This window comes from Carassius carassius, chromosome 28, assembly GCF_963082965.1.
Source record: "Carassius carassius chromosome 28, fCarCar2.1, whole genome shotgun sequence".
Lineage (NCBI taxonomy): Eukaryota > Metazoa > Chordata > Actinopteri > Cypriniformes > Cyprinidae > Carassius > Carassius carassius.
In genome coordinates this window covers 13,393,936-13,411,695 of record NC_081782.1, presented here as the reverse complement: position 1 = coordinate 13,411,695, position 17,760 = coordinate 13,393,936, and the positions used below count along the sequence as shown (strand labels likewise).

The 17,760-nt window shown below is 37.6% G+C and overlaps 2 protein-coding genes across 2 annotated transcripts in view; one reads left to right on the top strand and one right to left on the bottom strand.

The window, feature by feature from the left end:
• Window positions 1–9,517, top strand: part of grik4 (glutamate receptor, ionotropic, kainate 4) — a 355,049-nt gene extending 345,532 nt beyond the window's left edge. The window contains exons 14-19 of the mRNA XM_059513707.1: window positions 277–450; window positions 1,480–1,645; window positions 2,059–2,284; window positions 3,816–3,944; window positions 4,025–4,143; window positions 7,799–9,517. Coding sequence (XP_059369690.1) covers window positions 277–450; window positions 1,480–1,645; window positions 2,059–2,284; window positions 3,816–3,944; window positions 4,025–4,143; window positions 7,799–8,182 — 1,198 coding nt within the window. The 3' untranslated portion in view covers window positions 8,183–9,517. The remainder of the gene's footprint in view (window positions 1–276; window positions 451–1,479; window positions 1,646–2,058; window positions 2,285–3,815; window positions 3,945–4,024; window positions 4,144–7,798) is intronic.
• A 3,671-nt stretch (window positions 9,518–13,188) lies between these two features.
• ccdc153 (coiled-coil domain containing 153) lies at window positions 13,189–16,605 on the bottom strand. The gene is made up of 6 exons (XM_059514458.1): window positions 16,353–16,605; window positions 16,169–16,234; window positions 15,944–16,063; window positions 14,212–14,304; window positions 13,978–14,108; window positions 13,189–13,587 (listed from the first exon to the last, which is right to left on the bottom strand). The coding sequence occupies exons 1-6, from the start codon at window positions 16,420–16,422 to the stop codon at window positions 13,459–13,461; spliced, it is 609 nt and encodes a 202-aa protein (XP_059370441.1). The 5' UTR covers window positions 16,423–16,605; the 3' UTR covers window positions 13,189–13,458.
• Between the last annotated feature and the right edge of the window lie 1,155 nt (window positions 16,606–17,760).

The following is a 17,760-nucleotide window of genomic DNA, read 5'->3' as shown; positions in this document are numbered from 1 at the left end:
TGCTTGTGTTCTGCATTTCAACAGAGCTGTAATGCGAGGTTGTCGCACACCTTGAAGAGTAACTCAGCAGCGTCCTGCAGTGCAGTGCATTTTTATTAGTGTCCTGTCAGTCACGGCTAAAGCTTGCACAGCCCCTTCAGGGAACAAAAACCAGGTTACATGGCCTACAGGGAGCACTGGTGACTTCATGCTTTGCCAACTGTTAAAATTGTTCCTGGCTCATTTATGTTTACTACTTTTTATCCTTTCTTTTTTCACGCTCCTCTTGGCACACAGGCTAACACCTTATGAATGGTACAACCCTCACCCCTGCCTGAAGGGGCGCTGTAGCCTGCTCATTAACCAGTATTCTCTGGGCAACAGTTTCTGGTTTCCTGTTGGTGGTTTCATGCAGCAAGGCTCCACCATCGCCCCCAGAGCCCTGTCCACACGCTGTGTCAGTGGAGTATGGTAAGAGCGCACGATAAACAACCTCCGGTCTCCATTCTGCATAGATGGTCACCAGCACATTTGGTCTCCTTGATGCGATTTATGAGGAATGTACAGATATTTCCTCATTTTACTGTATGTAAGCCTCAGAAATGTACATATTTGTTGGACATAGCTCTTGTCTTCATAAACCAGGTCAAAAAGGCCATGTATAGAATCATGGTATTTTTACCATGGTATATTTAAGACAACATTTTTTGGATTACTAGAACATTTTGATTTGTCAATTTCATATTTTGTGACTATATTTGTAAAAAACAGCCAATATTATTACAGTATTTTGTCCTAAATAATTTTTTTATTATGATAATTTTCTGTCTTTATCAAAAAAAGTGATTTCATAACTTGATATTCTCTTTCATTGTCGGACGCACTTGCATAAAAGTACATTTTGACCCAGTAGATCATAATGAATAGGTTTTTGACTGATTTTGGTCTCATTTCTTCATGTAAAATCGGCCCAGAAGCCATGGAAATTTTTTGTTGTGAAATAAGATGGCCCATATCAATAAGGATCATATCAAAATAATCTGCAAAAAATTGGCAGGAAATTAAAATTTCACCTATAAACATGTTAGCATAAAACCAGTTAAATTTTGCATGCTTAAACTGGTTTACCAGCTCGACCAGCACCCAAACCAGCATTAACCAGCCCGTCGAAGATGTTCCTTTCAGCAGAGTATCACATTCTGCACCCTGATCTCATTGTCAGCTGCTGGATATAGCAGATAAAAGTGCTACTCTCACTTGGCCTCTGTTTCTCTGCTGCGTTATTGTACTGTCATTTTTCGAGGCCTCACCGACTGCAGCACACTGAGGTCAGTGGAGAATAAAAGCGAGCTATTTTTGAGTATTCTGAACGGGCGTACAGTATTCAGAGGAGCCTTTCAACTTCTCATTCGGATGCGGAGCTCACAGTAGCGCCGAGCACTTTTGATGTTGGGGCAAAGCTTTCCGTTCTTCACGTCTAAAACTGGTTTGTCGTTCCAGGTGGGCCTTCACCTTGATCATCATCTCTTCCTACACAGCCAACTTGGCGGCCTTTCTCACTGTGCAGAGGATGGAGGTGCCCATCGAATCCGTGGATGATCTGGCTGACCAAACAGCCATCCAATACGGCACCATGCACGGCGGGTCCACCATGACCTTCTTCCAGGTGAGATCTCCAAGGACAAAATGGAAGGAAACTCCACCCACAAATCAATGGCCTGTCGGCAGGTTTATTGCCCATGTCACTAGTGCTCTTCCCTACTTTGGGATTTATCTGTTTGCTGTCTTAATATCAGTGCCCTTCGATATCTTGCCCTCTCCAGAGGGCCGTCCCAGACTAATTCAAACTCTTTGATGTGCCGGAGGGATGTTTCTCAACCCGCCCCTCAGCGAGCACAGACTGTTTCACATATTCAGTTGTCACATCAACATGTCAAACTGTCAGCTTATCAACCGTCAAGTCCTTGGTTAACACAATCAGTCTCACCTCCTCAAAGCTCTAGTGATTGGCTGTCAGGACACCAGACGAAAGTCGAGGAGCAAATGTAACGATTCTAATATCTCCTGTTTTCCGGTTAGAACTCCCGCTACCAGACGTACCAGCGCATGTGGAACTTCATGTACTCCAAACAGCCCAGCGTGTTTGTGAAGAGCACTGAGGAGGGCATCGCCCGAGTGCTCAACTCTAATTATGCGTACCTGCTGGAGAGCACCATGAACGAGTACTACCGCCAGCGCAACTGCAATCTCACCCAGATCGGAGGCCTGTTGGACACCAAGGGCTATGGCATTGGCATGCCTCTGGGTGAGGAATTTATGTAGAGTTAGCAAGGACTTTTATTGATTCAAATGCAACTCATCCAGAGGGAAAAAGAAATGCAGCAAGGAATCTCACACAGATCATCTCTAGTCAGACTGTATAATGTGTTCTCAGTGAGATCTTGGGTAGAAGCCAAGGCAGACTGTGCGACGTCAATGGCCATGTACTGTATGCTACTGAACGATACACAACTTTGGTCAAGATTGACAGCATTGACTGGTAGATCAATCGTGTGACAATCTGACATACTCATTTACATGCAAATTGGTACCACACACCCAAGCAAACCCTTGCACTAATGTATGCTTTACCTGAAAGAAAATGTCTCAAAATCTGTGGTGGCAAAAAATGCGAATTTACCTTTTTTTTTCTTTTTTCAAAAGAAACTTGATGTAGTTTAATCATAACATAAAGTAAATGCTAAATAGCTCTTATAACATTTAAATTAAAAGGTTGTTTCACCCAAAAAAAGAAAATTCTGTTATTAATTACTCACCCTCATGTCGTTTCAAACCCATCAGACTTTCATTCATCTTCAGAACACAAATTAAGATATTTTTGATGAAATCCGAGAGCTTTCTGACCCTGCATAGACAGAAACTCAACTGAAACATTCAACGACCAGAAAGGTAATAAGGACATTGTTAAAATAGTCCATGTGAATTTATTCAGCAGTTTCTTCTCTTCCATGTCAGTTTTCGACATGTTCACGTGAAAAAAGTGCTGTCTGTGCAGGGTGAGAAAGCTCACAGATTTGATCAAATATATCTTAATTTGTGTTCCAAAGATGAAAGAATGTCTTACGGGTTTGAAGCGACATTAGGTTGAGTCATCAATGACAGAATTTTCTTTTTTGGGTGACCTATCCCTTTTATTTTATTTTATTATTTTATTATTTATAAAGCATTCAAAACTAAATTCTGAACATTTGAACGGTAGTGTAAATACTTCTTCATTTTAAATATCTAATATTTATTTATTTATTTACTTTTATTATTATTTGCCATGTAGACCACTATTATATACAATGCTCTTGCACACACATCATCACTTGTTGTGTTCTTATGGACTGTTTATTACACAGGCCTTGTAGCAACAGTCACACTTCACAATTGCAACCTGAAATTTCAGACACTGTCAGAACATCACCTGATGCGATGACTAATTGGCCATTAGTGAGCACATGACAGTAAGCTATCCAAGGCTGCCAGTCTTGTCCTATAATGATATAAATCTTTTATATTCGCCAAAAATCTGTCTCAGATGGCAAAATCGTAGCCAAAATAGCACAGTGCACACCAGGCTTTAATCATATAACTGAAGTTGAATCCATTGACTGAATATAAATTTCACTGAATTGATTTGAACCCAGCTATGTCCAGCAGATGTTTTAATCAACATGATTGATTGGCAGAGTTTAGTTTACAATAAAGGTTCACCATTGGAGTGGCAGGAGTCAGTACAGCAGAAAACATACATCAAGCTCTAGCTCTCTAAGATGGATATTTTGTTTCAGGCTCGGTCTACAGAGATGAGTTTGACCTGGCCATACTCAAACTACAGGAGGAAAACCGCTTAGAAATCCTGAAGAGGAAATGGTGGGATGGTGGCAAGTGTCCAAAAGAGGAGGATCATCGAGCGAAAGGTGAACCACATTTCACTCAGGTGCAGGTCCAAACAGAATCTTTTAGGGAAACATTCATCATGTTGTGTGTTTTTGTGAAGGTCTTGGCATGGAGAACATCGGTGGGATCTTCGTGGTGCTTGTGTGTGGTCTTCTGGTGGCCATCTTCATGGCTGTGTTGGAGTTTGTGTGGATGCTGCGTCATACGCCAGCAACAGAGGTGAGAGAGGGCTATTTTACCTGCCTCTGCTTTCTGTCCTTCTCCCCGCCCTCGCACCTCCCTCCCTGAACCCCCCACACCCCATCCCGCACCTCACCACCAGCACACCAAAGAATATACCTCAAACTGATCTACACAGGCCATCACACGCTAAAGGTGCCAGACGCTTTTAGATTTTACGCTTTTTAATGTCTGAATGGAATGAAGTTCCTTCTTTTTTGTCTTTTATTTTCCTCCCTGAATCAAATCATCGATGGTTGTGTGACTGCATTGTTTCAAATGAAACATTGTGATTTTGTTTACTAAATAAACACTTCAGCATGTTTCAGTAGAACCCCAAGACGTGACTTTGTTTGGAGGGTGTAAATGCATGTTGTTTGTTAATAATGTCTTCATGACTTAGTTGTGATTTCCCATATTCATAGACTGAGCATTGTGCGTAAATATTCAAAGAAGAATGATGTTTGTGTTTGTCTATGGGTGTGTTTGAAGTGAGGCTAAACTAAATCCTAATTGAAAACTGCTTGGAAATATGGGTGTTTGTGTGATTGTGTTTGTACTGTATATCTCAACATCAAGTCAAAATGACTAGTGCTGTGCAGTTTAGCACATTTTTGATAAGTACAGTGAATATTTGCATTATCCCTAAGGGAAATATAGCTTTGTGTGTTAGCATTAGGTAATGCTAATAGTGTGTCTGTGTTTGTTTATGTGTGTGTGAGGTGCATTTCTGCATGTAAGTGTACAGTATATTCAGCGCTTTAAACCACACTGGCATGGCTTTGTCCTGTTTTTAACTAGTGCACATATCTTACATATCTTACCAACATAATTCATTGGTCCAGCACCAAGATGGCCCCTCCAATTAAATATCTACTACACATTAAAGCTCCCAGAATCACATTGTTTGTATGCAGTGCCTTTTCAGCCTCACGGTATGATGACAAAATTGATTGGATTATATTTTTGTTTTTAACTTTGCATCATATGTATGAATGTATGTGATGTTTATCTTATATAGACCTCAGGCAAGGTAGCACCATATTTATTTTTTGACAAGAATAAAAACAAGGCTGTGAGGAACTGAAGTACAGTGTGTTCAATGGACTGCACTGTTGTTTAACAACATACCGAGTTTTAAACGTTGGTAGTTGTGAAATGTATGTAAACTAGGACCTTCTACAGTGCGTGCCATTGTAAAGACTGCAAGTCTATCCCTCACAGCTTTCATTGAATATGTTGTCTTAGTTGATTAAGTTCAAATATTCAGAAAACAGCACTGGTTGAGCTTCATCAGCTGAGTTCTGGATTTTATAAGCAAATATGTTATGTTAATATGTTATATATGTTAAAAAAAATGTTAAAGCATATCACATTCACAACCATCTGTTTTTTTTTTTTGTTTGTTTGTTTTTTCTTTAGTTGTAGCTTATATTCTTTACTTGTCACACAAAACCTTGAGTGTAAGAGCTAGTCAAAAATCCAGTGAAAAATTATTTCAATAAGAGTCCATGCAATCTGAAATTTGGATGAGGGTGATAGATTTCTCCACTCAGATTTTGCAACAGGTTTAAAGGTCCTATGACATGGAAATTTCACTTTCTGAGGTTTTTTAACATTTAATATGACTTCCCCTAGCATGTATGTGGTCCCCAAGTTTCTAAAAATTGTAATCGGTGTAAATCGAGATTTTACTATCTTTCTCTGCCTTTGAGAAAACGGAAGCTCAAACGGGCTGATCTGGAATCTCCTCTTTGTGACGTTGTAAAGAGAAATGTTACCTCCCCTTTCTCTGCTTTGCCCGCCCAAATATTTACATATAATTCAGTCGCAATGTCAGCACAGGCGTTACAAACAGACTTTTATGATATGGATTCGACAGCACCGGCACAAACAGTGAGTAACAGTGTTCATTAATGCCTGATCTGTGATCAGTGATTTCTGATGTGTAGTTAATCGTTCAAGTTCACACAGACTTTCTTTCTAAATTGTTTAATACTGTTTATGCATCAGTGAATCAAGCCAGTGACTAAACGATCAACTTCACGTTGTTTCTCTTAGTAGCATGAAACAAATCTGTTATTTAAATTGTGATTTAACTACAGAGAGCGATCAAAGAACGCTCCCTTTTTTCGGAGCTCTCACACATCGCGAGTATATCTGCACACTTGCCTAAACTGCCGTTACAATGAATGACGCTGTTATGCTGCACAACAAAGCTCTTACTGTATTCATGTGTTTGCTGTTAGTTGTGGTGAAAGCATTTTGTGAGAGAAAACGTGTTGCAATAATGACGAGATCACTGCATTCACGCGATAAACAGACTCTGTCTACTCAATGCTCATCACTGCAGCCTTTCATGTGATGGGAAAAGATCGAAAAAATAATTATATGATCAACAAATCCACGATTCGTTAATCTCGACAGCTATAGTATATATATATGAGAGGGGTCCACATGTAATACGCATTTCAAATGCAAAGATGTCAGCCAATCACAACAGTTGTCGTTTACTCGGAGTCTCACAGCAGACACGCCCCTTCAAACAGAGCATTCAAGCCAGAGGGCTAATATCAGGATATAAAAAATGCTTTTTATTTCTAAATTTTAAATGTAAAAATCATACTAACAATATAAGTACACCTAAGGAAACATTAAAAAGCATTTAAAGAAAAGGAAATAATCCATGTCATGGGACCTTTAAGTTGTTTACACAGATTCACTGCATTGACCAATAGAAAGCTGCTTGGTTTGAAAGGCCCTGCCCCCAGACAATGCTTCTCTATTGACAATAAACAATAGTGCCTTTTTTGTGAACACATCTTAACAGACTGTAACTGAACAGGGTATAAATTAAAAGGTCAATTCTTAATGATATTGTGCTGAGGAGTGATGAAATTTTAGTTTGCTTTGAGTGGATATGCATAGTATTTCCCTTGAAATTTGTTGTCACCACAGGATATTAACATTGGGAAAACACTACTAAGTACAAAAGAAAAATACTACTGTAAAACAACCATTAAGAGAAATGAATGATTCAAAGCAAAGATGATTTATTTAACAGCCCCTAATCGAAACTTTATTTTTGTAATACTGTGTAATAATATTCCATTTATGACAGGATTCCATTAAGATGATAAATTGCACCAGAGGACGCAGGAAAACACGCCGCCTCTGTTCCTAAAGTGATTAAAAATATATATGCGTTCAAATAATCAGATTGTTTTGCGAAAACAATCATCAAAACTCATCGAAAATCCTCCTGGGAGCAATTTGAGACCAATTTTTCAAAGCAAAAGGCATTGCATACAAAGAATGACCCAAACACAGCAGTTCCACTCACTTATCACATGTTTTTTTTTTTTTTTTTGTAATGCAAATCTAACAGAATACATTTAAAGATTTAAAGTGAACTTGTTGAGAACGTAATGAGCACACACCAAGATCACCAGGCGCTTCAAGACATTTTCTCTGATTTCTCCGCGGTGCATCAGTCAGATAAACAGCCACCGTCCCCTGTATAGCCCAGTGATATTTTTGATCAATGCTCTGGCTGTGCTGCCTGCCACCCCCTGAGAGCAGTGTGTCAGCGAGACCCCCTGGCCTCTCTTTCTCTCTCTTTCTCTCCCTCTGTCTCTGTGTCTGTGCCTCACAGCTGTCCGTGTGCGAGGAGATGCTACGAGAGCTGCAGGGCATCGTGCTGTGTCAGGACAGCCTGCAGTTACGGCGCAGGCGCGGAGCCAGCGTGTTGCGACCGCAGCCTCTGCCCCTGGACGAGCGACGGGCGCGGGCGGCGGCGGCGAGCCTCAGCAACGGCAAGCTGTGCACAGGCACAGGCCTATCCGAACCCCTCTCCCACAGACTCGCGCAGGAGGCCGCCTTGGTGGCGAGAGGGTGCAGTCACATTCGCATCTGCCCGGAGTGCCGGCGCTTCCAGGGCATTCGAGTGCGCCCGGCCGGCCCTCCAGGAGCATCGCCCAGCCACAGCGAGGAGAGTATAGAGTGGGAGAACGGCACCAACAACAGTGAACACGAATAACCTCTCAGATCTGTGGCGGATAGATGTTAAACGACAGCTTTGCTGGACCCAGGGATTATGGGAGCATAGGCGCCGGAGAAGCTGTCCGTGCTGCTCAATTCAGCCCAGGAGCTGCATCTGGTTTCTGTACACTGTCCTTACAGCCCTCTGCTTTCGGAGGACACAGCAGAGGGGCTTTGTACTATGCAGTATATTTGTCTTACTGTGCTGTTGATTTATTTTTAAATTATTCCTCTTTTGTTGTGATACCACTATATTGCTATTATCTCCTTCTCACAACACCAGTTTAGTTTGGTTTTTCACACCGCGGACGGCTGCAGACTGTGTCAAACCACGCGCAACCTTTTTTAGAGTGCCAAAATACTTTGTATTGATTCTGTGTTGTTGCCGTCTCATTCCGGCCCCTGAAGGAGTAACTATTAAGAGAACTGAACTCAAAAACAACTATGATCTATGATTTTTATTAATAGTCATATTCTATTAAAAAGGTTTTTGGGATGTTTCTGAATGTTTGACGTGCATGTACGAGGGATTTAGATGCTACTGAATGAAGAAGAACATGGGAATTATATTTTTTCTGGTTGAAGACACACGTTCTGTATTTTGCTTTTCATTCTTTTAAGTTTTGATTCATTTTATTGCACTCCCCGGATATGAAAATTGCACATAATTGTTGGAAAGTGGAAGATTATGCTCCCATTTAGAAAATTTGCATTGGGAAACTAACTAGAATTTATGCCAATTTCCATTCACCCTTATTTTTGCCATTCCTGCGGGGCGCCTGGAGGTGTCCGACGTGTTCACTTTCTAAAAAACATCAGGAAAGTGAGATCTGAGGTGATTGCATTCATCTGTACCACTCAATACATGATGAAATCAACTACAGATAGGGTCACTCCATCTAGACACACCTGTGTGATGAGACATTGGAGATCATAGGCCTATATACATTCAGGTATTTCTTTATATTACATAACATCTCATGTTTCATGTTTATTATCTTGTTTGAAACCATGAAACGTTCATTAGTTCATGTGACCTCTTGGATTCATACTTCTGTTGAACACCCTTTTAAAACTGGAATCAGTTTTTCAATGCACCACAGCTGAAGCAGAATTTGGATACCAAAATTTAAATATTTTATTAGGCATGATGTTACCCTCAACTTGCAGTGCCAAATTGTAATAAATTCCCTTCACGTTTTGGAGAGCCATTAGAGGTTACTAACTACCCATGTTGATTATTTCTGTGCATTTCTATTGAACTGAATCCATTTCTACATGATATTTCAATACGGTGTTAGTGCCTGACAAAAATAAATGGCATTGTGTTCAATTCTGTGAAAGGTTGGCTTTGTTCTTAAAAGTTTTGTCTCTTGGATCTGTCAGCCCTCTCTGTAAACATGTATTTTTGTAGGTGTGCAAATAGAGCTCCATTCATTTCTTATTGCAGGCTGGAATGGCTTTGCGAGTGTGTGTTTCAGGCCTCTGATGAACAATGGCAAAGCTGTATGTGCAGGTGGATTTTCGCTGGATACACAGACCTGCAGACAACTCTATCGGGGCAACTTCAAAATGTGACACATCTACTATGTGGGGCATGGCATCAGCTGCACATCTGCTTTAGGTTCACAGAGGCACAAGCTGGTTTCAAGAGTGTCAACAAACAAGCAAAAACATTTGGGAGACAATAACTGCTTGGAGTGACAACTGACTTCTTACACAGGAAGGTTAAAACAAGTAGTTTACAATTAGCCATTACAATTTGGCTATAAGCAACAAAATATTACCAAAAATGTACATGCAGCAATTATTCAAATCTGTCACAAAAATTGTAGCATCGTGCAAAAGTTATAAACAAAAGTCTAATGTCATTGAAATGTTCAATTTGCACTCACAGACATGACTAATGTATTCCATTATCCAAAGTGACCACTAATAGGAGGGTTAACAAGATAAAGAGAGTAGTATCTGGCTTGTCATGTGACCTCAAAATGGCTTACTGAGTACACTTTTGTGATAGCATTATTAATTTCTCTTTACTAAATACTTAATATAAATATTTGGTTCAGTGATAACTTACCACCCAGTCTCATGAAAAAAACAACAACTATTTAATGAGGTTACAATGTAATTCATACAAAACTGATTTTTTTAGAAAAGTATGCATGAAGGTCTATCTCTAAATATATGGGGTTGTAAGCTTATTATATGAAAACACACAAATGAAATTGAACTAATTCATATGAATTAGCCACCAATTCGCCAAATGTAATATTGCCATGAGCTCCTGTGTTTGCTTTAATCGTGAGTACTTTCAAACTGAAGAAATATCTTCAGCATCTGCAAAAGTATAAATGATGGGAATCCATTTAAGTTGCAGGGTTCAAACACTAAGTTGTCAAGCGCTATGATGGTTTGATGGTAATGAGTGTAAATTGTTCAGAGACTGAAATGTCATGGCTGAAGACAGGACTTATTAGTGAGACATGCAAAGCTCAGAGCCCAATCAGTCCGGATGCATTCCCGAGGGCAGGGCCTCTATCTCTCTCAGAATACTGCCCTTCTCCAAACCATTTATTTCTTCATTCAGCTCTAACCTGTTTCCACAGAATGAAATTGCATCTCTGGCTTTAATTCTTTCTAGTGTCGCGACTGGTTTCAGTCCAACAGAAGGAAATTTAACTTTTTTGCTGATTTACACTTAATGACATCACTAAACTAGATGTCATGTTGTTGTGCTCCGAAATGTGTCAGACTGCAATTCAGGCAAGTGTTGCATTTCCAGCGGTGCCATATAGGGCAGGGGCACAATAAACCTTAATCAAGGTATATGGCAATAATATTCAAAAATGCTTTCTGTGTGAATGGCCACAAAGTTAAAGTCAATACAGGCCTAGCCTACAGTACCTGAATAACAACACATCCAATATTATGTCAGAGGTATTTGAATGTTAGGTTTTATGAATTGTGTTGACTTGACCACATATTAGTGATTTTCACAGTTTCAAAAAATGATTTATTATCAAAGGCAGTATATTAAAACAGCCCGTTCTTCTAAAACGATACAATTTTCTTTCTCTAAAAGGACCCAATGCTGCTACAAATCTGTTTCAGATCACTGGTTTGTCACTTACAGCAGAATTAATCTTACTCTTTTTTTTTTAATGTTCTGAAACATATTATCAAAGGTAAGTAACAGCATAGCTCAAAATGTTATTTCCCATTTTCGTTTCACTGTGGAAATGTTGTTAACATCCCTGTGAGTATGGGTAGATATTAATGTCATGTTCATTTTGCCGCCTTTTGTTCACCAGCAGTGCTTACATGAGAATAACAACAGTCAGTCATGTTACAGATTTAAGTGAAATAAAACTCTGTTTGCTTTCTTCTGCTTTCCATTTATTGATCGATCTCAGATTGGGAGACATTGATCATCTGCCTGTCAGATAGGCCTACTGCTGCACATAGAAAATGTCACTGTAGTGCCATGAATGTGACATTTTTGTGACATAACAAGGTCAGTTATTTAACATATAACTGCGTTAACGCAATCATCTGTGTAATCAAGATTTTTGTATTGAGGTGATGTTTGTAGAGCTTATTCCAGACAGTCTCTCTCGGGGAATCTCACATTCGTGAATCAACAGCTGGCGTCTGTCAGGGGCATTAGAGCATACTCTTGGACTCTTACTAAGAAGAAAACAACAAGTAAACATCCTACACATTGTTTTTTTTGGGGGGGTGGGGGTAATCATAAAAGGGTTATTACATTATTTTAGTAAAATATTTTTTAATTCTGATTAATTTAAACGTGGAAATGCTGTGCAAATTGGAATAGCGACAGAAAATTTGACCAACAGAGACCCCTGCTGGAGACAGAATGAATTGCACTGTCTGTTGTAAACGGTTTGGATTATAAGACTTTATTCATGGAACACTTGTAGGGCAATTCTGTATGGAAATACAGTCTGCTTGTTTCATAAATAAGACCAAAACACAAGTTGGCCCTATTAACACAATGATTAAACTGCTTCATCAAATTATGCTAATATCAGGTATGGTAATTCCAAATGTAAACAATATTCACTTAAGGATAAATTAACTGTAAAAATTAATGTCCTGAGTCTTCATTTACTAACAGAATTCATAACCTTCAACCCTATGTGAAACAATTTTTTAAAAGTCACTCATTTCAAATCAGCTAGACCTTTGTAACGTGATAATTAAGACAATGTCTTTTGTTGTTGTTTAGCATTTAAACCTCAGTTGAAGTTGATATCAGCCCAAGCTAGCACTGTTCCCAAACCTGTTTAACTGAATATATGAATGTCTTCGATTAGTGAGAAAGATTTTTTTTTTCATCAAAGTACAGTGATGTTGTAAAATATACTGACAAGTTAAAATGACTGTTTTCTATTTGAATGTATTTTTAAAATGTAATTTATTCCTGTGATGCCAAACTGAATTTTCAGCAGCCATTACTTGAGTCTTCAGTTTCATATGTGACCCTGGAGCAGTCAAATTAATTGTTTATTCTTTTCATGTGAAAAATTATTAGGATATTAAGTAAAGATCATATTTTGTAAATTTCCTATTGTAAATATATCAAAATAATCTTTTTAATTATACAAATTTTTTACTAATTTAATTTTTAAATTAGACGTGCATTGCTAAGAACTTCATTTGCACAACTTCAAAGCCGATTTTCTCAGTATTTTGATTTTTTTGCACCCTCAGATTCCCGATTTTTAAATAGTTGTCTCGGCCAAATATTGTCCTATCATAACAAAGCTTATTTATTCAGCTTTCTGATGAAGTATAACTCTCAATTTCAAGAAATTGACCCTTATGACTGGTTTTGTGGTCCATGGTATGATTCTTCAGAAATCATTCTAATATGCTGATATGATGTAAAAAATAATAATAATAATATCAACAGTGTTAAAACCGTTGTTTCTGCTTATTTATTTTCTTTGTGGACACTAATACTTTTTTTTTGGGATTCACTGATGAATAGAAAGTTTAAAAGAACAGCGTTGATTTAAAACAGAACTCTTTTGAAACATAAATCTCTTTACTATCACTTTTGATCCATTTAATGCATCCTTGTGAACTAAACCTAATAATTTCTTTAAAAGAAAGTACTGACCCGTACTATATATAGGAGTTTGAAAACTCCTGGTTTATGCAGTATTATGCAATTGCTTAGATGTCAAAGGTCAGAAGTCCTGGTCCTGCTCCTGTTCTGTTCACAGTGCTCAACTGAAGGTCTCCTCACATGTGAAGCGGGTTTAACCCAAAGTCTCTGAGCGTGTCCTTGACATCCTGATGAATGACTGTGCTCTGTTCTTCCCACTGCAGCCTTGTCTCAGCCAGGTGAGAGAGCAAACTGTCCAGACAGCCCTGCATCAGGCCAATAGACACAAATTATTAAAAGCATACTCAATTTAAGATGAAAAGTAGCTTATTAAATGGGCCATGCCTCACCATCTGGCACAAGCATTTAGAGGTGCAGATGGTCTCTATATGCTAAAATAGTAAATCCTGAATTGGATAACCTTGTGGATGGCAATTAGATTTGTTATCATTTTAATTTGTTTTATTATAGCATTAATTATACCTCATTTCGTTGAGGTAGATTAGTCTGTCATGCTTTGAAATCTCACCAAGCAATTTGAGCTAAGCCTTGTGTAATGCTGATAAAATATGTCATTCATTCAAGCATCTAATATATATTTTGACACAGCACTGATATTTCACTTAATCACTTACAGAGCCGTGACTCTTACTTACGTGCAGGATCTTCTCACACTCTCTCTCCATACTGTCCAGTTTGCTTTGGAGGTCAGAGATGATGGTGTCTTTTTCTGCTTCTGTCTTCTCTCGCTGCTCTCTTTCCCATTTTAGTTTAACCTGACATTCGGCTAATCAAAGAAAGGCCTTGTTTGTGATCAGCATGTGATTGGAGAGCATGTGCACTGCCTATGATAAGCACAAGAATTTGAATGTGTTTATGCCTGGACTTACCGAGCTGCGTCTCAAGCAAGTCTACACTCACTTCAAGCCTGTTTACTTTAGTCTGCAGGTCTGTTTCCATGGACTTATACTGGCGGTTGAGATCTGAAAAAAAGTTTGTGTATAATACAATACATATTGTGTTGGAAATCAATGATATACATTTACACAAGTCATAAAGAGGTGAGTAACATTATTATATGATGACATTTATAATGTTGTGTTACATGAAATGAAATCTAACCTTTATAAAAATCTATAATAGATTTATTTTTCAAATAAAAGCTTGTTCTTTTGCTCTTTCTATTTATCAGAGAATCCTGAAAAATCTATATTTTGGGTTTACACCAAAATTTTCATTATTATAATCATGACTATAATATGAAATATTATTATTGTATTAATGTTTCTTGAACAACAAATCAGCATATTAGAATTACTTTTGAAGAATCCAACACTTTCATTTAGCAAGCATTAAATTAATCAAAAATGACAATAAAGATATTTACAGTATAGTTTTCAAATATTTACATTTCAAATAAATGCTGTTCTCTTAAACTTTCTCAAATTATTATATAATTACATTACATTTACATTTATTCATTTAGCAGACGCTTTTATCCAAAGCGACTTACAGATGAGGACAGTGGAAGCAATCAAAAACAACAAAAAGAGCAATAAGTGCTATAACAAGTCTCAGTTAGGTTAACACAGTACACCTAGCATGGGATTTTAAATAATAATATAATATAAAGAAAAATAAAGAAAACAGATAGAATAAAAAAAGAATAGAGCAAGCTAGTGTTAGAGGTCTTTACACATACACACACACACATACAATTGCATAATTAATGAAAAGAAAATAGAATATAAAAAGATTAGAAAGGTAGTTAGATTTTTTTAAAGAATAGAATTAGAATAGTGAGTGTTAATGTTAGACGGTCAAATAAAGATGGAAGAGAAGTGTTTTAAGCCGATTCTTGAGGTCAGCTGCTCGGATTGAGTTGGGGAGGTCATTCCACCAGGAGGGAACATTTAATTTAAAAGTACGTAAAAGTGACTTTGTGCTTTGTGACTTTGTGCTTAATTAGATACATACACACACATACACACACACACACATACACACACACACACACACACACACATATATATATATATATGTATATATATATATATATATATATATATATATATTTCTGAACAATGATGTGACACTGAAGAGTGGAGTGATGTCTGATGAAAATTCTAATTACAGTTTAAAATATATAAAAATAAAAAAATTGTTATCTTTGTAATAATATTTCACAATATTACTGTTTTTACTGTATTTTTATTGAAATAAATGCTGCTTTCTTTCTAAATGCTGTGGATCAATTAATCATGCCATTTCAAGAAAATAAACTAAAGTCCATTGGGTGATCTCAGAAATATTGAGCAAGATTATGAAATACCGAAGTCTGTGAAACATAATGTTATCTATATGTCAGAAATAAAGATTTTTCAGTATCACTAGGATCTGTAAGGAAGCTTCAAGATATTAATTAAGTGAAACTTTTTGAGACATTGAGAAAGCCAAAATTCAGCATTCCTCAGCACGTTTTGTTCTATAGACTGCTACATGCACTTTTCAAATATTTCCAAAACAATACATCATAAAACATGAGTATATGAAGTACACATTGTTTCATGCAGGTGTGCTTTATCAATCGATCTGAAATAAAGAAATACACTTCATACAGACCTGTAGTGATGTCCTTCATGTCTGATCGTTCCTGACTGAGCACCTGCTCCAGATCTCTGATTTGACTTCTCAAGTCATCTCGCACTGCTGTGGCCTGACGCGTTATACTTGTCCTCAGAGCTGATGAGATTGGTAGAGAAGTTCCTTTCTTAATTTTTTAATAGAGCTGGACACCAGCAAACACACAACAACTCCTAAAACAGGCCAATTTAATATCTTCCTTACCAAGATGTTCCTTTAAAACAGCCACGTCTAAGGCACTTCTCCGATACTTCTCTGTAAGTCCATCATCTGTATGATTATAAAACAAAATGGAAATTGATCATGTCAATAAAATAGGGGCTACTATTGTTAAGCAGCTACATTATTTTGTGGTTATAAAATAAAATGTTGTAGTTTATAGAAAAACCTTTTTCTGTTGTGCTCTTTTTGGACTTATCCTTTTTGTTGTTTCCTTTCCCTTTCTTTTTTGGTGGCATGGTGTAAAGATTCTAGAGCTGCGTGTTTCGAAGGAAAAGTTCATTGTGTCTGTATTGTGTATACAGAGCAGCCTGGCAGCGTGGGCGTGGTTAGAGAGAGCCGTTAGCCAATCACCTCTCCAGAATTCCAATTAAAGTTGGTCTATGTATCCGCATTGCACTACGGTACCAGCACGTTGCTGGGAAGTGTGTATATAGTTGCTAAGCGCGTCGTTTTGTGTTATGGACAATAAAGTTTTTTTGAGGTATTTCTGAATTGCTTAGATTCTTGAAAGAGAATCTGTTTCATTTTTAAGTAAAGAACGCGGAGTTCTGTAGAGGCAACTCTCATTCACAAGTATTTACTTTTCTTAAAATTTCGTTTTTGGATATTTGTAAAGCAAATATTAACTGAAATAATAAGAAATTATCAGCGAATCAAGCATCATATAATATTAGACCAATTCTTGAAATGTGTCAAAATAAAAAATCTGCATAATTAATCTCGAAAGTATGCTACTTCTGAAAATGCTTAGCTCATGAATATTAACCACGTCATTGCTTACGTTGCTTGGTAACCTTTCCGGTTACGTTACCTATTCAATATTCATTAGTCGTGAATTTCACCATAGTAGGATTCGTATATTCGCAAGAGGAGCGAAAACGGAGGCGGAGAAATGTGAGAGATGACAGAGGGCGAGGACTTACAGGCGGAACAGGAAGCGCAATCACACAAGCACGGGAGGGGGAGGTCGAGGTGCTGTTTATTACCCAAACTGTTTTATTTATCTTATTTCATTATGATATAATTTCGCATTCTAATATTGCATTTTCATATGGTGAAAGACAATCTGTGCGGTGTTTATAATAAACGTGAGTGATCGCTTTTCTTCTTGCTTTTTGCTTGCAAGAGCTCTTGACTTGCTCAACCTGAACTTCCCGTTGCAAAAGTAGTGATGGGAGGTCCGATTCATTTCAGTCATTTCAGCGATTCTTTCGAACAGGTCCCCTCAAAGAACCGATTCCACTATTTTTGTACGTCACTTCGCCAATAAGTCATCACGTGGTCCTTAACACACAGGCTTTTAAACTTTCCAATATTTTTTTGTTTTTTTCTCTTAGAAAAAAAAGTATTTTCTTTATACACACAGACACACACACACACACACACACACACACACACACACACACACATATATATATATATATATATACACACATTTTTTGTTCAACACATTGTTATTCTGTATTTGCAAGTAATTTTGTATTGTTTATTGATTAATATTACTGCAAATTAAATCAAAGTCATATATAGTCATAGGTTTATTATTAATGTTTTGATTGTGTTTATTGTAATTT

Bases quoted from the DNA above. Each gene is read 5' to 3' on its own strand.
- ccdc153 (XM_059514458.1), bottom strand. From the start codon at position 16,422: ATGCCACCAAAAAAGAAAGGGAAAGGAAACAACAAAAAGGATAAGTCC. The intron at 14,305-15,943 runs GTCTGTATGAAG...ACTTTTTTTCAG, and splicing joins CATGAAGGACATCACTACAG to ATCTCAACCGCCAGTATAAG. The intron at 13,588-13,977 runs GTAAGTAAGAGT...GGCCTGATGCAG, and splicing joins AGTGTGAGAAGATCCTGCAC to GGCTGTCTGGACAGTTTGCT.